This window comes from Cervus canadensis, chromosome 2 (assembly GCF_019320065.1).
Source record: "Cervus canadensis isolate Bull #8, Minnesota chromosome 2, ASM1932006v1, whole genome shotgun sequence".
Lineage (NCBI taxonomy): Eukaryota > Metazoa > Chordata > Mammalia > Artiodactyla > Cervidae > Cervus > Cervus canadensis.
This window is the reverse complement of record NC_057387.1, coordinates 66519035-66541074: the sequence shown is the minus strand read 5'-3', so window position 1 is coordinate 66541074 and position 22040 is coordinate 66519035. Positions and strand designations below refer to the sequence as shown.

Genomic DNA, 22040 nt, shown 5'->3' with positions numbered 1-22040 from the left:
GAAGTGACTGTACATGCACACATGCACAAAGGCCACTGCAAAATAACTGGCTCATCATCTTCAGAAAATGTCATGAAATTCAAGTACAGACTGAGAACTGTTCAAGATTGACGATTAAAGAAGTATAACAGTGTTATTCTGAATTGGATCATTTTGCTGTAAAGAGCACTATAGAGATAACAGACAAATGGAGTCTGAGGGTAGATGGTGGAATGAAATGCTTCTATTGTGGCTATGTAAGAGAATGTCTTTATTTTAGGAGTACACGAATATATTGGGGAGATCATGGGTATCAGACTGGCAGTTTACTCTTAAATTGTTCAGGGGAAAATGTACTGTAGTTGCAACCTTTTTTATTTTGAGATTGCTTCAAAATGAAAAGTTAAAATAATATATATATTCACTTTAGCCATTTAATTTCCGGGGTCTTCACACATACCCCTACTCAGTCCTTTCCCCAGAAGTCACCTCCCCTTGGAAACCTTTGCTTGTCTGTCATGTCATGTCATTTCCTCTGTGTAGGGAGGGTACCCTCTAGAATATGTACCATGTTCCCAGAATTAACGTTTACCTGTCCAAGTTCGCATTTCTACCAAAGAGAGTAGTGTCCATGCCCAACATGCTCATATCTGAATCCTTCCTACTCAGCACAGTGCCTGACATTGTGCTTGATAAACAACCATGGGCAGAGGGATAGAGACAAGATTATGGTATAAATTTGGGAAACATTCCTAGAGCCAACAAGGTTAAGTGGGGGAAAGCAGGAGATTTGCTGTTGTTCAGTCGCTTGGAGGGCATGAACAAACCTTGTTTGCATCAGGACCCAGAGACCTCACAGATATGAGCCAAAACTGTGTTTGAGTGTCTCCTGCGGAGGTATGGGTCAGCAATGGACTGCTGCAGGGGCAGGGGCTCAGGGTGCAGTAGACCTGGGCATGGTATAAGCTCTCTTGGAGGAGGATGCCATTAACCCCACCATAGAGTCACCAAAACTTACACAGGACTAGGGAAACAGATTCTTGGAGGGCACTTACAAAAGCTTGTGCACACTGGGACCCAGGAGAAAGGAGCAGTGACCTTACAAGAGACTGACCCAGACTCGCCCATGAGTGTCCAGGAGTCTCCAGTGGAGGCGTGGGTCGGCAGTGGCCTGCTATAGGATTAGGGGCACTGAGTGCAGCAGTGCTTGCATGGGGCCTTTTGAAGGAGGTCACCATTACCTTCATTACCTCCAACAAAGTTTGGCCCCAGGTCAAACAAAAGGGAGGGAACACAGCCTCGACCATCAGCAGAAAATTGGATTAAAGATTTACTGAGCATGACCACACCCATCAAAACAAGACCCAGTTTCCCCCTCAGTCAGTCTCTCCCCTCAGGAAGCTTCCATAAGCCTCTTATCCTTCTCCATCAGAGGGCAGACGGAATGAAGACTACAATCACAGAAATCTAACCAATTTAATCACATGGACCACAGCCTTGTCTAACTCAATGAAACTATTAGCCATGCCACATAGGGCCACCGAAGACAGACAGGTCATGGTGGACAGTTCTGACAAAATGTAGTCCACTGGAGAAGGGAATGGCAAACCACTTTAGTATTCTTGCCTTGAGAACCCCATGAACAGTATGAAAAGGCAAAAAGCTAGGACACTGAAAGATGAACTCCCCAGGTCGGTAAGTGCCCAATATGCTACTGGAGATCAGTGGAGAAATAACTCTAGAAAGAATGAAGAGACAGAGCCAAAGCAAAAACAACACCCAGCTGTGGATGTGACTGGTGATGGAAGTAAAGTCCAATGCTGTAAAAAGCAATATTGCGTAGGTACCTGGAATATTATGTTCATGAATCAAGGCAAATTAGAAGTGGTCAAACAGGAGGTGGCAAGAGTGAATGTTGACATTTTAGGAATCAGCAAACTAAAATGGACTGGAATGGGTGAATTTAACTCAGCTGACCATTATATCTACTACTGTGGGCAAGAATCCCTTAGAAGAAATAGAGTGCCATCATAGTACTTGGATACAATCTCAAAAACAACAGAATGATCTGATTGTTTCCAAGGCAAACCATTCAGTATCACAGTAATCCAAATCTATGCCCCAACCAGTAATGCTGAAGAAGCTGAAGTTGAATGGTTCTAAAAGACCTCCAAGACCTTCTAGAACACCCAAAAAAGATATCCTTTTCCTTATAGGGGACTAGAATGCAAAAGTAGGAAGACAAGAGATAACCTGGAGTAACAGACAAATTCAGCCATGGAGTACAAAAGGAAGCAAGTTAAAGGCTAACTGAGTTTTCCTAAGAGAATGCACTGGCCATATCAGACAACCTTTTCCAACAACACAAGAGAAGACTACACATGTACATCACCAGATGGTCAGTACCGAAATCAGAATGATTATATTCTTTGCAGCCATAGAAGGAGAAGCTCTATACAGTCAGCAAAAACAAGACTGGGAGCTAACTGTGGCTCAGATCATGAACTCCTTATTTCCAAATTCAGACTTAAATTGAAGAAAGTATGGAAAACCACTAGACCATTCAGGTATGACCTAAATCAAATCCGTTATGATTTTACAGTGGAAGTAACAAATAGATTCAAGGAATTAGATCTGATAGAGTAACTGAAGAACTATGGACAGAGGTATATATGAACATTGCACAAGTGGCAGTGATTACTGCCACTTTTTTTTTTTTTTTCAAAACCATTCCCAAGAAATGTAAAAAGGCAAAATGTTTGTCTGACGAGTCCTTACAAATAGCTGAAAAAAGAAAAGATGCAAAGGCGAAGGAGAAAAAGAAAGATACACCCGTTTAAATGCAGAGTTCCAAAGAATAGCAAGGAGAGATAAGAATGCCTTCCTCAGTAATCAATGCAAACAAATAGAGGAAAACAATAGAATAGGAAAGACTAGAGATCTCTACAAGAAAATTAGACAACAAGGGAACATTTCTTGCAACGATGTGCACAATAAATGACAGAAATGGTATGGACCTAACAGAAGCAGAAAATATTAAGAAAAGGTGGCAAGAATACAAGAAGAACCATACCAAATGATCTTTATGACCCAGATAGCCAAGATGGTGTGATCAATCACCTAAAGCCAGACATCCTGCAATGTGAAGTCAAGTGGGTCTTAGGAACCATTACTACCAACAAAGCTAGTGGAGGTGATGGAATTGCAGTTAAGCTACTTCAGATCCTAAAAGATGATGGTGTTAAAATGATACATGCAATATGCCAGCAAATTTGGAAAACTCAGCAGTGACCACAGGACTGGAAAATGTCCTTTTTCATTCGAATCCCAAAGAAAGGCTCTGCAAAGAATGCTCAAACTACCGCAAAATTGCACTTATCTCATATGTTAGCAAAGTAATGCTCAAAATTCTCCAAGGCAGGCTTCAACAGTACATGAATTGTGAACTTCCAGATGTTCAAGCTCTATTTAGAAAAGACAGAGGAACCAGAGAAATTGCCAACATCCACAGGATCATTTAAAAGTAAGACAGTTTCAGAAAAACATCTACTTCTGCTTTATTGACTATGCCAAGGCCTTTGAATGTGTAGATCACAACGAACTGTGGAAAATTCTTCAAGAGATGGTTACACCAGACCACCTGATCTGCCTCCTGAGAAATCTGTATGCAAGTCTAGAACAAGAGTTAGACTGTACATGGAACAGACAGGTTCCAAATAGGAAAAGGAGTATGTCAAGGCTGTATATTGTCACCCTGCTTATTTAACTTATATGCAGAGTACATCATGAGAAATGCTGGGCTGGATGAAGCACAAGCTGGAATCCAGATTGTTGGGAGAAATATCAATAACCTCTGATATGCAGATGACACCACCCTTATGGCAGAAAGTGAAGAAAAACTAAAGAGCCTCTTGATGAAAGTGAAAGAGGAGAGTGAAAAAGTTGGCTTAAAACTCAACATTCAGAAAACTAAGATCATGGCATCCATTCTCGTCACTTCATGGCAAATAGATGGGGAAACAATGGAAACAGTGGCTGATTTTATTTTTCTGGGCTCCAAAATAACTGCAGATAGTGACTGGAGCCATGAAATTAGACGACACTTGCTCCTTGGAAGAAAAGTTATGACAAACCTAGACAGCATATTAAAAAGCTTTGCCAACAAAACTTTGCCAAAATTACTTTGCCAACAAAGGTCCTTCTAGTCAAAGCTATGGTTTTTCTAATAGTCATATATGGATGTGAGAATTGGACTATAAAGAAGGCTGAGCACCCAAGAATTGATGCTTTTGAACTGTGGTATTGCAGAAGACTCTTGAGAGTCCCTTGGACTGCAAGGAGATCAAACAATCAATCCTAAAGGAAATCAGTCCTGAATATTCATTGGAAGGACTGATGCTGAAGCTGAAACTCCAATACTTTGGCCACCTGATGTGAAGAACTGACTCATTTGAAAAGACCCTGTTGCTGGGAAAGATTGAAGGCAGGAGGAGAAAGGCACGACAGAGGATGAGATGGTTGAATGGCATCACGGACTCAATGGACATGAGTTTGAGTAAGCTCCAGAAGTTGGTGATGGACATTGAGTTCTGGAGTGCTGCAGTCCATGGGGTCGCTAAGAGTCGGACAGGACAGAGCGCCTGCTAAATCATGTCCAACTACTTTTAACCTCATGAACCGCAGTACACCAGACTTCCCTGTCCTTCACTATCTCCCGAAGTCTGCTCAAACTCATGTCCATTGAGTCTGTGATACCATCCATCCATCTCATCCTCTGTTCAGTTCAGTTCAGTCGGTCAGTCGTGTCCAACTCTTGCGACCCCATGGACTGCAGCACGCCAGGCCTCCCTGTCCATCACCAACTCCCGGAGTCCACCCAAACCCATGTCCACCAAGTTGGTGATGCCATCCAACCATCTCATCCTCTGTCTTCTCTTTCTCCTCCTGCCCTCAATCTTTCCCAGCATCAGGGTCTTTTCCAATGAGTCAACTCTTTGCATCAGGTGGCCAAAGTATTGGAGTTTCAGCTTCAGCATCAGTCCTTCCAATGAATATTCAGGACTGATTTCCTTTAGGATTGATTGTTTGATCTCCTTGCAGTCCAAGGGACTCTCAAGAGTCTTCTGCAATACCACAGTTCAAAAGCATCAATTCTTGGGTGCTCAGCCTTCTTTATAGTCCAATTCTCACATCCATATATGACTATTAGAAAAACCATAGCTTTGACTAGAAGGACCTTTGTTGGCAAAGTAATTTTGGCAAAGTTTTGTTGGCAAAGCTTTTTAATATGCTGTCTAGGTTTGTCATAACTTTTCTTCCAAGGAGCAAGTGTCGTCTAATTTCATGGCTCCAGTCACTATCTGCAGTTATTTTGGAGCCCAGAAAAATAAAATCAGCCACTGTTTCCACTGTTTCCCCATCTATTTGCCATGAAGTGATGAGAATGGATGCCATGATCTTAGTTTTCTGAATGTTGAGCTTTAAGCCAACTTTTTCACTCTCCTCTTTCACTTTCATCAAGAGGCTCTTTAGTGGTTCTTTGCTTTCTACCATAAGGGTGGTGTCATCTGCCTGTCTGAGGTTTTTGATATTTCTCCCAGCAATCTTGATTCCAGGTTATGCTTCATCCAGCCCAGCATTTCTTATGATGTACTCTGCATATAAGTTAAATAAGCAAGGTGACAATATACAGCCTTGACATATTCCTTTTCCTATTTGGAACCAGACTGTTGTTCCATGTCCAGTTCTAACTGTTGCTTCCTGACCTGCATACAGATTTCTCAGGAGGCAGGTCAGGTGGTCTGGTATTCCCATCTCTTTCAGAATTTTCCACAGTTTTTCATGATCTACACAGTCAAAGGCTTTTGCATAGTCAATAAAGCAGCAATAGATGTTTTTTCTGGAACTCTCTTGCTTTTTCGATGATCCCGTGGATGTTGGCAATTTGATCTCTGGTTCCTCTGCATTTTCTAAAACCAGTTCGAACAACTGGAAGTTCATGGTTTATGTATTGTTGAAGCCTGGCTTGGAGAATTTTGAGCATTACTTTTCTTGTGTGTGAGATGAGTAAAACTGAGTGGTAGTTTGCGCATTCTTTGGCATTGTCTTTCTTAGGGATTGAAATGAAAACTGACCTTTTCCAGTCCTGTGGCCACTGCTGAGTTTTCCAAATTTGCTGGCATATTGAGTGCAGCACTTTAACACTATCATCTTTTAAAATTTGAAGTAGCTCAACTACTTCCATCACCTCTACTAGCTTTGTTCATATTGATGCTTCATACCATCCAACTTTCTCATCCTCTGTAACCTGCTTCTTCTCCTGCCCTCAATCTTTCCCAGCATCAGGGTCTTTTCCAATGAATCAGCTCTTGGCATTAGGTGGTCAAAGTATTGGAGCATCAACATAGGTCCTTCCAATGAATACTCAGGGTTGATTTCCTTGAGGTTTGAATTACAACTGCGTGACCCTGGACAAGTTTTAGACTTTCTAAGCATTTGTTTCCTTGCATGTAAAATGAATTTTGGGGAGGAGCAAAAATTACAGGGATTGTAAGGCATCTGGTTGTGTTCCTGGCGCTTAGCAAATACGCTGCAAATTTTAGTTTCCCTCTCCACTTATAAATAAGAATAAAAATCATCAGAGAAGACTAGAGGTTTACCACTCCAGCTTATATTCTTGACTTCACTCTGACCTTAGCATATGAACTTGAATACATTAATTCACTTTACATGGCTTCAGTGTACTTCTCAGTAAAATGAGAGGTGGATAAATGAAGGGACAAGGAGTGGGCTTAATAACTCTCCTGCTACCAAGATCTCACAGTTCTGTATTTAACAGGATTTCCCTTTTTTGGATACAAACAGTGAAGGATAAGAAAGATTCTGCTATATTTAAAGGATTTTCCTCAGTTTAGCAGGCAAAGTCCACCTCCTGCTAGATTGTACAGCTGATTCATTTATACCTGTTCAAAGCAGAGGTAAATTGAGAGGTGGTATGTTGTCAGGTTACTGTTGAGCACATTAATAATTTATAAACCATCAAGGAATTAATGCACACTTTCAGTTCTCACTGCATTTTTCCTTATTCATAATTCTTTACCTAATTGCTTTTTCCTCTAAAAGTAAGGGAGCTGAGACCTTGGCTATTTACCTAATGGCTCAAATAGAGCCATGACCCATTGCCAAGTCTTTCAGTCTTTTTATAGCCCGGGGACATTTGCCATTGATAGAAAGCTGATGGGCTTGATTTTCCTGAAAAAGATACTTTGCACTGACCTCTGACCCCATTAAACACTTTGGCCATTGTCCATTTACTGTAATGGGTGCAATAAATTTGTTTTAATTTAGGACATTATCAAGTAGGGAATATTGACAAAGACAAAATAATGTTTTCAAAACAGCCAGAGGGAAATCATGAATAAATAAATATGTTCAATCTAGCTGATAAATTAACAAAGGTTTATTCATAGTAATCTGACTGGACTATTTCAAAGTTAGGCCAAAGGTGATTCTGTTTCTAATAGAAATGTCGTCTTTCTCTTTAGGCCAAAGAAAAGATGTGTGGCATAGAGAGAAATTGCAAAGTGTACAACGGCATTTATCCCTTCTGACAGATCTGTTTTAAATAGATGTATTTGTTTACAGCTAAATGCCAAAAGGAATAGCCAGATGACTCTAGTAGCCCTTTCTATGGCAAGGCATTTATTTTCTTTGTGTAAACACCTTTATTAGGGATCTCAACAGGCTGTTTCTTCACCTTTTCTTTGTATTAGTCCTTTAGATTAGTGTCAAAGCTCTGAAATTCTGGTTAAATATTGCCTGTCTGTGTTTCCCTTTGAGTGAAATAAATGACTCCTAACTTGGATATATTCCTCTGGAGGAAAGGGTTGAGGGTGCATATGGCGCTGATCCTTGGGCTAATATCCTTACACAGGTAACATGGTTCAGACAGACGGCAAAAAGATCCAACAAACCACCAAGCATATTTGCAAAGCTGTGAGGCCTTAGATGGTGCTATTTTATGCAAAATCCAAATGACTAAATCTTCCAGGTTACAGGCCGCCCTGGAGGGCATTTTTAACTGCATAAAACTAATGGGAACAACTTGAAAGAAAATTTTGCCTGAAGTGTTTAATCACACCGGTTACCTAATTGTTTTCTATTCAACTTAGGACAATGTTTAGGAAGATGAATCCATGTGTGCGGCTTAGGAAACCTTACACAAGCTCAGAATCGGGAAGAATCATAAACATCTCATTTAGAAAGTTTGGTGTGTGCCTCATGTTTTGACATCACTGCTCAGGGACGGGGAAGCCATTGTTAGACAGTGGAAAGTATCCTTTCTTAAAAGGTCTAACAAAGCAAGACATGAAAAGCTGATTCTGGTCTCTCTATGATGAGGAGGCATATTCTCCCTAAGAATTTTCTTGATCACTTTTTTATGCAAAGGGTCCAAAACTCTGTAACTCTTGACTCATTCAGTGAGCTCCCCATGTGGTAACACATCAACAGTTTGACATGTGCTGCTGTGTGTGTGTGTGCGTGCTCAGTTGTGTACAATTCTTTATGATCCCATGGACTATCACCTGCCAGCTCCTCTGTCCATGGGATTCTCCAGACAAGGGTACTGGAGTGGGTTGCCAGGCCCTCCTCCAGGAGATTTTCCCAACTAAAGGACGAAACAGACGTCTTCTTCTGTGGCTCTTGCATTGGCAGGGAGAGTCTTTACCACTAAACTATCTAAGAAGCCCATACTGCTGTTAAATGAAGTGTATTTTAGAAGAAAAAGCATGCACTGGAAATATAAAGACCTGTTGATCAAGTTCTGGCTCTGCCTCTTGCTAGTTCTGTGAGTTTGTGCAGGTGATTCAAACCTCTTGAGCCTGACTTTCCACCTGCATAGGATTGATGCCTCCTTGGACACCCATGGAGGTTTTAAGCTAAACTCCATGGAGGTTTTAAACTCTTTAATCAATTGAAAAGTATGTGCAAGCTATAAAGCCCTCTGCAAATATAAGAAATTACTTTTATGTCACTGTGACAGAACTTAATGTTCTAGGTCGCTTTATTTTTATCTGGTTGTTTTAATTTTACTCTTGCTTGCAAGCCATGTAGACTGTATACATGTGCTGTAATTCACCAAGGCAAAATCCCCAGCACAGCGTATGCCACATTTGGAAGAATATGATAAAATTGGTTTCTCTTAGATTGTATGCCCATCTGAAGTCTTCTTTGGAATGTAATTCCGTCAGAAGCAATTATGGCACCAGCAGATATTCCGAGAATTCATGAATCCCACAGCCAAAGCCATGATTTGCTGCTTCAATACCAGATGCATTTGGCAGGCTGTGATTTGGAAGCCACAATGTGGTGTGTGTGTGTGTGTGTGTGTGTGTGTGTGTGTGTGTGTATGGGCGCCTGCTCAGTCCTGTCCAACTCTTTGTGACTGTAGCCCTCCAAGTTTCTCTGTCCGTGGGATTCTGCAGGCAAGAATACTGAAGTGGGTTGCCATTTCTTCCTCCAGGGAATCTTCCTGACCCAGGCCAACCTGCACCTTACATCTCCAGCCCTGGCAGGTTGATTCTTTACCACTTGTTCCACCTGGGAAGCCACAATACTGGCTGCTTTTGAGGCTCTAAATGGACTCCGTTTGCACTCCCTGAGGCATTGCCTCTTCCCATCACTCGGGAGAGACGGGACGCAGATTCCCCGGGAACTCTTCAGACAGTCTTTTCTTCCTTCCTCATGGACCTTAACAATATACCTTTCTGGATTAAGAGATGACAGTGTTTTAGGGTTTTTCCCCACCCCTCAGGTGTTCGACATGAGTATTCTATAAATGTGCCTTATATAAAAACCCTTGTGAAGCAGCTCAGAATTTTTCAGTGCCAGCCTTACACAGCCTGTCATTCAAATCCTTAATGACGGGTTTATGTGAAAGTGACTTCTCTACACTTTCCTTTGCTTCATCTTAGATGGCAGTGTGGTTCTTCCTTTGAAGAAAAAAAGCACTCAAGAAGATGGTTCCTTCAGGCAAATAGCATGGTTCAGTTACTGTATCAAATGAAATGTATGTAGACAAAAAGCTACAAACACCAGCTTGAGCAGAAGTGGTAATGTAGAGCTAGGTATGCGGGTATGTGTGTGCGTGGGAATCAGACATTCAGCCCTGGCCAAATGTCAGCCAGTGCAGGTAAAGAAGATAAAAATCTTCTGCCTAAGTGGGAACTGTGTAATTTCACTCCGCCTTTCCAATACATCAAAGCTAGTTTCAGAGACTACATCATTCCCAGATACCTTCTGAAGAATCATAGAATGTAAGAAATAGGGTCATGTGATTTCCAGATGGACACCGGGTTCCCTCTGTAGCACCCAGTTGGAACCAGATGTTCCAACCACAGCTGGAATATGCCTGAAGATGAGATGGTATCCCCTTCTAGAACAACTCAATCTATTTATGGACAGTTCTAATGTTAGGAAATGCAGTATTTTGTTTTAACTTTTATCAATGTCTAAACTGTAGGAGATGTCACCTACCTGAGGTCTTTGTTGATTCTGAATATTCAACCAGTGACAATCCAATCTAACCATTGTCACCTGGCACAGACCTCCCCTCATTACTCATAAAGCAATCGGGCGAAGTTCTGCCCATGATATGAGTCTAGCTCTATGTTCTAACCTATGGATTGCCCCTTTAAGTTTATCCTTACTGAAAAGAAATGAAGCCAATCTAGCATATTTTTTTTTTCTTACTGATGCCATGCTAGCTTCTAGTGATCAGAACTGTTTTTAAGTGTATAGAAAAACTCTGTTTTCATATTCCTTTTGAGAGTTTTACCCATAATATGCATTAACCCACCAGTTTAGTGTGTAGACTCTGCCTAACTCCTGCTTTGGAGAGTTGAATCTATATTTGGGTGTGTTCTATCTGCTAGTGCTTTTCCCACTCTTCAAGGTTCCTCTGTATCTTATGTATATATTGATTTACTTCTCCCTGGATAATATTTTTGTTTAATGTGCTTGTCATGAGAGTCATTATCTCTGCATTCATTTCAGCCAACATAGCCTCATATTTTAGTTTTGAATGTTTTTTGTCTTTGTTTTGTTGTTGTCTTTGCTCAGGGTACATGAGTGACTATTTGCAAACAAGCTATGTTGTGCTGACAAGCCACAGTCTGAATGATGTGCACACACAAAAATACAAATTGCGTTATTTGGATTTGGGTGTGAACTGGCCTCATTAGCAGCCAATCAACTAGGTAGTCTATAACATAACACGTGGATTGAGAAGCAAAAAATAACTTCTGGATTTTGGTTCAGGTCTTCCTGATGGATAAATTATTCATTCCCTAGTGTATCTTTTAGGTATAGTGACTCAGCTGGTAAAGAACTCGCCTGCCAGTGCAGTAGACACAAGAGACGCAGGTTCAATCCCTGGGTCAGGAAGATCCCCTGGAGAAGGAAATGACAACCCACTCCAGTATTCTCACCTGGGAAATTCCGTGGACAGAAGGAGCCTGGTGGGCTACGGTCCATGGGGGCCACAAAGAGTCACACATGACTGATTGACTGAGCAGACACACATGCAGTATATCTTTATAAGAGAAAATGACTGATGATTATGCTTATCTTTGCATATCCATCACAGAGCTAATATGAACTATTTAGCCTAAAATGACTGAAACTGTTTTAGCACTAAAATAAGATATATCAATATAACATTGTAGTATGCAAACACTAACCTAAAGACTGTCTTATTCTCTTTAAAAGACAAGGTTTCATTCTATTCCCATAAAAGGTATATATAAAATTACCATTATAATATTATATGTCATTCGTATATATGCCTGTATATGATACATATTATCCTTTTAGCATAAAGAAAGCCTCCTAGGTGACCAGTAACATGAAACGCTGCAAAATTGAGTGTTTTCCTTACCTGCCATTGGTTCAGATTTACTTTCACTGAATTCATGGGGCAGCTGCATCCTGGAAATGCCTATTTACACTGGCCATGACTTCAGCCAACAGAGGTCCCGGTGTGTCTCTGAAACTCTGGGCTTCTGTGAGACTCCCACTGAAGTCTGGATACCCACGGGTTGAGGACAGTTAGTTCCACTGATCAAGGTCTGGTTTCTTCTGCTTTGTCTGCCCTGACTGAGCTTAGCTTCCATCTGTCTGTCATCCTAGAATAGCAGCCAGAGACAGCTCATGTGGTATCTCTTGGGCAGGAAGGTTAAGTCCCCTGGCACGAATTGCATTCAGCAACTAAATAAATAAGACAACTTGGAGATGGGCTTTTATTCATAGGAAACCAGATAGCCTTTTTGATGATAAAATATTTATTCCCTATTGTCTTCTTGTTGCCAAGACTACTGCTTATGGCTCATTTCTTACAAGGAGCTTGAGTGCTAAGGAGGTTACAGAAATTAGTACGGTAATTTTGATTTTGACAAATTTCTTGAATGAGATTATGTTGTCCAAAACTGAGTGTAATTTGCCATTTAATGTTGATTGAGATCATGCTATATCCCACTGTAGTTCAATACTTCCTTTTTGTAATCATTGTTTTTCTCTAAGAAACAGTATCTTCACTTTAAGGCTTAAGAAAGTAACCAAACATGTAGTCATTTTTAAGGCAGCTAAGTGAGTTAATCTATGTGAATTCATATAAGTATTTAGAAAAGTCTAACTTCTCCAAATGAATATTTTGTAATAACTTAATTTAACACACTTTTATTATTTTAACTATTTACGAAGTACCAGCTAAGTCCTGCAGAAGACCCACAGGTATTAGGATCTCAGACCTGCACAGGCATTCTGTTTAGTGGGGTATTAGTATGGAAATATAGATCATTCTACACCAAGGCAGACTCTGATAAGCCCTGTGTTGGGAGTAAAAAGTACTGGAGAGAGATGGAATTCCAACTGGGAGTATCCAAGAGGACTTTGAGGAAATGCTTTCTTTGAGTTGGAACTTGATAAATAATAAAGTAGGTAACATTTTAGAGTGCTTACTAAATGTTAGAACTGTTCAAAATACTTTAAAATTATTAATATTTCTTTAATTCTCTAAAATTAACATTATAAGTGAAGTCTTGTTATAATTCCCATTTTATAGTTGCACAAACTGAGGCACATGCCAGTTAAACAATTTGCCAAAAAGGTTGTAGAACTAATAAACAGTGGAGTGAAGACTCAAATTCAGGAGTCTTGCACCAGAAGGCATAGTGTCATTCTTAAAGGAGGGGCAAGAATATACAATGGAGAAAAGATAGTCTCTTCAATAAGTGGTTCTGGGAAAATTGGACAGCTACATGTAAACAATGAAATTAAAACACTTCCTAACACCATACACAAAAATAAACTCAAAATGGATTAAAGACCTAAATCTAAGGACAGGCACTATAAAACTCTTAGAGGAAAACCTGGACAAAACACTCACATAAATTGCAACAAGATCTTTTTTGACCTACCTCTTAGAGTAATGAAAATAAAAACAAAAATAAGCAAATGGAATCCAAAGCTTTTGCATAGCAAAGAAAATCATAAACAAGACAAAAAGACAACCCTCAGAATGGGTGAAAATATTTGCAAACAAAGCAATTGACAAGAGATTAATCTCCTAAATAAACAAACAACTCATGCAGCTTAATGTTAAAAAAAAAAAAACAGCCCAATCAAAAAATGGGTGAAAGACCCAAATAGACATTTCTCCAAAGCAGACATAGAGATGACCAGCAAACACATAAAAAGATGCTCAGTATCACTAATTATTCTAATTATTAGAGAAGTGCAAATCAAAACTACAATGAGGTAAATCCTCACACAATCAGAGTAGCCATAAGCCAAAAAATCTATGAACAAAAATGCTGGAGAGGATGTGGAGAAAAGAGAGCCCTCCTATAGTGTTGGTGGGAATGTAGATTGGTACAGCCGCTATGGAGAATTGTGTAACATATCCTTAAAAAGTTAAAAATAGAACTACCATATGACCCAGCAATCCCATTCCTGGGCATATACCGAGAGAAAACCATAATTCAAAAAGGTATATGCACCCCAATGTTCATTGTAGCACTATTTACAATAGCCAGGATACAGAAACAACCTAAATGTTCGTCAACAGAGGAATGGGTAAAGATGTGGTGTGTATATACAATGGAATATTACTCAACTATAAAAAGGAATGAAAATTGTGCCACTTGCAGAGACATAGATGGACCTATAAGTAAGTCAGAAAGAAAAGAACAAGTATATATTAATACATATAGTGGAATCTAGAGAAACTGTATAGATGGACTTATTTGCAAAGCAAAAGTAGAAATACCAATATAGAGAACAAATGTATGGATCCCAAGAGGGGAAAGGAGGAGGTGGGATGAATTGGGAGACTGGAGCTGACATATATGTATATAGTACTGTGTATAAAATCGATAACTAATGAGAACCTGCTGTATAGCACCAGGAACTCTACTCAGTCCTGTGTTGACCTAACTGGGAAGGAAATCCCCAAAAGAGGGGATGTGTGTATACATAAGCTGATTCACTTTGCTTTATAGCAGAAACTAACACAACATTGTAAAGCAACTACACTCCAATAAAAATTTAAAAAAAGAGAGAGAAAGAGAAAGAAAAGCATTCCAAGCAGACCTCACAAATGCAAAAGCTGTGAACTGGGAGAAAGCTTGGAAGGTTCAAAGGACAGAAAGAATGCCAAAAGAAGGGCTTAGCAAAGATGGTGAGAGGGGTACGAGACAAGGTTTGAGAGAGCCTTGTATTTGAGGGTAAAGTATTTGTGTTTTATTCTAAATGAACTGGGAGGTCGTTGGAAGGTTTTAAGTATGTTTAATTTATATATTTATTCATTTATTTATTTTTGGCTGTGCTGGGTATTTGTCACTGCACGAGCTTTTCTCTAGTTGTGAGCAGGGGCTACTTTCTAGTTGCAGTCCGTAGGCTTCTCACTGCAGTGGCTTCTCTTGTTGTGGAGCATGGGCTCTAGGGCATGCGGGCCTCAGTAGTTGCAGCACACGGGCACAGTAATTGCTGCTTCCAGGCTCTAGAGCATAGACTCAGTAATTATGGCACACGGGCTTAGTTGCTCTGTGGCATGTGGGACTTTCCCAGATCAGGGATCGAACCCGTGTCTCCTGCACTAGCAGGTGGATTCTTTACCACTGAGCTTCCAGGGAAGCCCTTAAGTATGTCTTAGGTAGGTAAATGGTGTCAGTCCAGTTGCTCAGTCGTGTCCGACTCTTTGCAACCCCATGGACTGCAGCACGCCAGGCCTCCCTGTCCATCACCAACTCCCAGAGATTATTCAAACTCATGTCCATTGAGTCAGTGATGCCATCCAGCCATCTCAACTTCTGTGGTCCCATTCTCCTCCCTCCTTCAATCTTTCCCAGCATCAGGGTCTTTTCAATGAGTCAGTAAATGGCGTATGCTTTTATATTTTGAAAAGACTACTCTGGGTAATATATGGAGAATGAATTATAAGGGAACAGAAATGAAACCAGGAAAATCAATTAGGAGGCAAATTGCAGCAGTCCGGACAAGAAATATATATGGCCTAAACCTTGAAGGAGGAGAGATGGATGGATTAGGGTTACATTTTGGATGCAAAGTTAAAAAGATTTGAATTAAGTGGAAGATATAAGAAAAAGCAAGGTACCAAGAATGACCCCAGCATTTTGGGTTAAGTAACTGAATGGTGTAGTGTCAGTAATGAGCTTGAGAGAACTGGCTTGGGGACAGGGGGAGTTACAAGTTCTACTGTGGACATAGTGGGACAGCTCTGGGGGTAACTTGGGTTGCCTCTTTAAGGATGCTAAAGTATGGATGAGAGAAATGGATACAAGAGGAATTACAGATATACAACTGACAGATGTGATTTATATTAGGTTGAAAGCTCTGATAACTTCAGGTTTTGAGTCTGAAAAATTAGAAAAGAAGCAACCCCATTAACCTACATGGTAGAGTAGAAGTTTGGCAAAGAGAAGGATTAATTTAAGCCAAGAAATCATGAGAAAATTCCCAACTGAATACTGGGCAAGGATACAGACTTTAGAAACTGGAAGACTTGGGTTTGAATCCTAGGTGAGCCATTTACCAAATGTATGTAACAAGTTTCTTAGTTGCCCCAGCCTCCATTTCTAATCTATGTATTCAGAGACACTCAGTCACATCCAACTCTTTGCAACCTCATGGACTGTAGCCCGCCAAGCTCCTCTGTCCATGGGGTTCTCCCAGCAAGAATACTGGAGTGGGGTGTCATTTCCTCTTCCAGGGGATCTTCCCCACCCAGGAATGGAACCCAAGTCTCTTACATCTCCTGCATTGGCAGGCAGATTCTTTACCATTAGCGCCACGTGGAAAGCCCTTCTGACCTATAAAATGAGAGAAATAATAATGATAAACATTAAATATAATGATATATGCAAATGCTTAATACATAAGAATCATTCAATAAATACTGTTATCACTATCTTGTAATTCGTGTTATAATAATATCAATATAAAAATAACATTACCTTTTGGGATGTGTTTCATTTCTGTTGATTATGACTAAGATAATAACATTCTGATCCTTAGTTCCTTTTAAGCAAGGCTTGCAAGGATATTAACCCAGATTTTATATTCAACTCTTTTTGCTATATTTAATCATCAAGACAAATTGCATATTATTTATGTACTTTCCCCGATTTACAGATCAATACACTAAGGCTCAGAAAGGGTACGATGCCTAAGGTTATACAGCTAGGAATTGGAGCCTGTCTAGATCTGACACACCTAGATCTAACTTGCTCCAAATAATTCTGAACTCTTTCCGAACAAGTCAGTATAAGATAAAAGTACCATTGTATCACATTGCCAGTTCTCTGATATCTATGCTGAGAGAATAATTGGTTTATAGAAATGTTTTTAGCAAATGCCACGACGGTTTTCACAGTGTCTCATGGAATTTTCTAGTGCTGGACAATGTTCCACTCAAGGCCTGTCTTTGGATGACATGAAGAAAAGTCTTCAGTTCTCAACCATTGACAAATATGGTAAGTATACAGATTCATCAGATTGACTAAGAAAACTACCCCTGGGAAGGTGATATCTGTTTGATAATGAGGTAGAGAAGATTCTATTTTGTAACAAGTAGAAATGAAGGATGCTTTTAAAAACAGCATAAGTGGGAAATTTGCTCTTATAAGTCTTATATAAGTCTAGTTATCTTTGTGTTTAATAATGTGTACATAAGTTTGTAAGTGTATGTACAAGTATATGGGAGTGTGTGTACATGTGGGAAAAGTACAACTCTTATGAAAATAATCTCCTACATCTCATGACATTCCAAGCACCTTGCTGCCACCTTATTGAGTTCACTGCTTCTAAGCCCCACATCACAGAGATGTAGGGAAGAGGAGAAAACAACAGATGAGTTTCCACAATTGCACCATATCCTAGGGAAGTATTTCCTCTTTAGCAAGTACCCGAGGGTAAGATGTGAACCCAGCTATTCTCTCAAAAGCTGGAGAGGAGGTGAGGGTCTCACTGATGGGATCCATTTTGCACAGGACTACTTTAGAAAGAACTAATAGAGCTCTTTGAAATAGTTAGCACAGTTCTATGCTTGCCCCTGGAAGACAGAGGATGGGCAATAACCATTATCATCAGCTCCCATATTAAAGTGCCAAGCCTCTGATGTCCTTTCTCCAACCTCTAAGCCTGAAAGGCTCTATATTTTATTGGAATTTTAGCACAATGGGCTCATTTATTCATGGGAACTTCCTTTGACAATATGTAGAGCTGAAAAAAATGTATGTCAGTGAAATAGATCAGATTTATTATAAGAACTGGGTTTGTGGAAGAATAAATCATATGTTATGTTCCTGGTTCTGTGTTACTGATGCCAGTAGACCCTGCAGCTTTGGGATCCTCACCAATGCACTTTGTCTGCAGAGTATCAATACCTAAGGCATTAGGAAGCCTTTAAGAAATGAAGGGGGAAAATGTTCTGGATAGATACGACAGACTACTTTGGAACATTAAAGAAAGAAACCTTTGTGCTTCTGACTCCCAGGACATGTCTAGAATGCAGCCGAGTGCTTTTCATCGTCAACTTTACGACATAATTGGCCACTCCAGTAACGGAGGAAAATATGTGCTAAGTGTCACATCATCACTTTTTTTTATAGATATAATATCATTTTTTCAAACCTTTACAGATGTGACTGCACAACCACAAAATATAGGGCGCCCTTTGAAATGTGTGCTTTGACCAGGACTCTTTTCCTTTCTTTGTGGAGTTTCAAGATGAAGCACTTCTTAAGGATCTGTTTCTTAAAGGGATAATACATTGAACAGAATTCCTCAAGATGGAGAAGCTAGACAAAAAAGGATGTAATCATACGAAAGTAGGTTTTTCTTATGTGTATATGTACCAGGGGTAGAAGAAAACATGAGGGTGTTTGAATGGAGTGAGAGTCCCAGTAGATGAAAAAGATGTTTTCAATGTCTCCCACTAGGAACATCACATTGTATAAGACAGAACCCTTTAATTGCCCTCCATTTCCACTCCATAAACCACTTGTGGTATATAACAGCAACTTTATGAACTGTTTCTTCCCCAAAGAACAGGGCTAGAGAATGCAGATAAAATTAAGTACATAGCTGTACTTGAGACCTTTCACCCTTAAGAAACAAAACACGCAAACATGGTTCAGTCTTTTCTTAAAGCCATGGTCAAATTTCATTTGGTCCCTCTTAAGCCGACTGACTGCACAAAGACTGTCCCTTCAACTCTGGTGATGATGGTATCAATGATAAATGTCAGCATCTATGTCCTGCTGATTTTGCTACCCATACCCGAAGGCAAGCCTGCCCACACTAGCAAGAAGGATGCTCACAATCAGATTTCCACTGGAGCCCTATGGAGAGAGAGGCATGGAGCATCGTAGACCAGTAAAATTGCATGTGGTACATTAGACAGTTGATTGTACAGTAATGAGAGAATTACGAGCTTATTAAAGCATCTCTCTATGCCTGGGATGGAGTTGTAGCTTCAGGCTGAACGAAAGGAAATATTTTTGCTCCAAGATACAGATTTTTCCTCCACCCAGAGTTAGGATTCAGTAATGTGACTCCCGCTTCCCCTAACTGCAGCTGGCCAGGGCCAGCCCAACTATCGAAAGGAGCCCTTCAAACAGCATCAGCAGTGGTGGCTCTGCCTTTCCTGAGAGTTTATGTGCTGCCTAAGAGATGCTGATGGAGACCTTTCTTATGAAAATAAATATGCCCATTGAACCGCGTATCGCCAGATGTCTAATGAAAATGTGGATGGCTGAGTTGGTTTTGAAAACTCAGCTACCAAAAGGGAGCAAAAGCAGCATTAGCTACTGACAAATATGCCCATTTTCACAGAAACAGTGAATGGCTTCCCTACTCAGAGTGGAAAGGTAACTAACTGCTTCCCTGTGCACGTCCTACGTTCTCTAGGACTGCGGCCAGATCCTCAATTTTCTGGACACACCCAGGACTAGTGCTTCACTGAGCATCAAATGCCACTAGAATTCAGACCTAAGCATTGATGCACACTTAAACATTGGAGTCTCAGAGAGAAAAGAAAAAACAATCAGAGCCAATCTGATATAGAGAATACTCTGCTTTTCTCTATTGCCATCTATATCTCCCCTTTCCAGCAGTCATCATCTGTTTCTCACTCACTATGTGTCAGACAGTGCTAACTGTCTTATGTGTGTTACCAACTTTTTGGCGAAGTACCATTACTTCCCCCCTTTACAATGAAGACACTGAGGTTCAGAAAGGTTAACAAAAATCACAGAACTGGTAATAGTGGAGCCAGAGCTCAAACCCAGATTTGCCTGACGTGAAGCTCATCCTTTTAGCCATCACGATATTACCACCTTCCTAAATTGTACCCTTCTTTACTGCAAACTGTCACCTGGCCAGCTTGGGCTCACGTCAGACTCCCATCATTGATGTTCCTCTGGTCTCAGCTCTCTGTTGTCATTGTAAATTTTGCTTTAGTTTTATAATTGCTTGCCAGCAACGGGCAGACAGACTCTGTTCACAAGAGCCAGGAGAAGCTACTTGGCGGCTGTGTGTTACACTGGGTGAAGCTGTTAAGAAAAATGGGGAGGGGACTTCCCTGGCAGTTCAGTGGTTAAGACTCTGAGCCCCTGATGCAGGGGGCCCAGGTTCGATCCCTGGTCAGGGAACTAGGACCCCACATGCTGCATGGCATGGCCAAAACATTTAAAACAAAAAGAAAAGAAAAATGGGGAGATGGGCTGAAAGGCTAATAAGTAACATCTGAACTTTTTTCCTGATGCAGGCTACGTGTCTGATCCCATGAGCCCGATGCATTTTCATTCTTGCCGGAATAGTGGCAGCTTTGAGGACAGCAGCTGACAGCATTCCACATTTACCTAAGGAGAGTTTTCCTCCAAGCTGACAGTAACAATTCCAACCATGGCAGGCTTGCTTCCAATTATAATATTTTACCCTCTAAGGTCTCCTTAAATTGGCTTGCTCATACTGGTCCTATTTAATTCCCTACCACAAGTTGGGCTTTGGATTTGGGGCTGAGGAATGAAATGCAAAAGAACCAAAACAAAATGTATTTGAAGAATTTTTTTTTAATTTTGTAAGTTAAAAAAATAAATTCATGTTGTTGCTTGGAGATAGGGCCTCAGTCCATGGTGGGGACTTAACAATTATTGTGTCTTCCTAGACTGAATTAAGTCGACTTGTGTTTGAAAGCCATGCGTTTGATTTCTTAGAATTGTTCATTTTCTTATCTCATTATGTTACTTCTAGTGCCCAGTTCTGTGATTAAAGATTTTTAGTGGCATACAAAATTGATTCAGAAGTGTATTTCATTCCAACAAGACTTACACGAGGTACACCTTTCTTTCAGACATACTGGTAAAAAGAAGTAATGATCTTCATATTCAGAAGCTTGCAAACATATAGCACAATTACTTGGCCTACTCTCTACATGGTGCCAAGTGCTCTGTGCTTTGCCTGAGTGACCTGCTGCTGTCATCACCAAGGTGTCACAAATGCCATCGGTACCGTTACGAAAACAACCCACAAATGCAAGGCTGTCACGCACACCAGAGTCTGGCACGGTGCATTGGGAGAATAGCTAAGATGCCTGCTGCCTTCAGAAAATGAGAAATCTGCCCTTCAGTCTCCCAACCAGGGAGACAGGAATACTTCCACCAAACAAAATAGTTTTGCCATTCAGGGACAGACCTGGCAAAATCAAGCAGGAAACAATGAAAATTCAGTGTTATAATTGCTGCTTTGCACCTTGGTAAGAGAAATACCATTAGTAAAGGAAGATTGGGCACTCTCTCAATCAGGGTTACTGGATCTCAGAATTATTGGAGGAACTGACTCTCTGTGGGGGCTATCCTATGCACTGGGGGATTTTTAATAGCTTTCTGGCTTCTCCCCCCTGATACCAGTAAGAGCTCCCTAAGTCACAACAATCAAAAATGTCTCCAGACTTTTCTAAATGTGTTTTGGGGGACAAAATTGCCCCAGGTTAAGAGCCAGTGCCCTCAATCTTGAGATTACGGGCCTGAAGAGAAATAAGAAGAAGATAGATCCTGACTCTGGCTGGCTGCATTTAGGCAAAACTGCTTTCTCCTCCTCCTTAGTAATGTGCAATCATAGACAAAGAGAGCTGAATAAGTACTGATTGCTCCTTCTGTGTCTGTGGCAAGCTGCTGCATCCTCCCCGACCCCCTGAGAACTAGAAATTATGTTGCTTGCGGGCAACTTCTCTCAGAACAGCAACCCCACCTCTAAATCCTTCTGAACATTTTCTTATGACCTATGGTCACAAAGTTGAAAGCCCCCACGTGCGCTGAAGAGCTTGGCGACAGCCCTGCAAGAATCCAGAGGTGGAAGTGAAAACCATGGTACTTCCAATTAGATTTATCCTTTTTTAGCCCCCAGCCTTTTCATTTTCCCACCCAATTATTCTGGAGTCTCGCGTACTCTATCCCACCAACCAAGTCGCCAAGGGGCTTTAT

At 40.6% G+C, this 22040-nt stretch overlaps 2 protein-coding genes across 2 annotated transcripts in view; one reads left to right on the top strand and one right to left on the bottom strand.

Annotated features, from left to right (window-relative positions):
* Positions 1 to 12026, bottom strand: part of LRRC53 (leucine rich repeat containing 53) — an 81068-nt gene extending 69042 nt beyond the window's left edge. Inside the window, 1 exon segment of the mRNA XM_043460960.1 lies at positions 11918 to 12026. Coding sequence (XP_043316895.1) covers positions 11918 to 11966 — 49 coding nt within the window. The 5' untranslated portion in view covers positions 11967 to 12026.
* LOC122436821 (serine/threonine-protein kinase TNNI3K) overlaps positions 1 to 20839 on the top strand; it is a 371699-nt gene extending 350860 nt beyond the window's left edge. The window contains exons 28-29 of the mRNA XM_043460966.1: positions 16951 to 17030; positions 20327 to 20839. Of these exons, the coding sequence (XP_043316901.1) occupies positions 16951 to 17030; positions 20327 to 20403 (157 nt within the window). The 3' untranslated portion in view covers positions 20404 to 20839. The remainder of the gene's footprint in view (positions 1 to 16950; positions 17031 to 20326) is intronic.
* The last annotated feature ends 1201 nt before the right edge of the window (positions 20840 to 22040 follow it).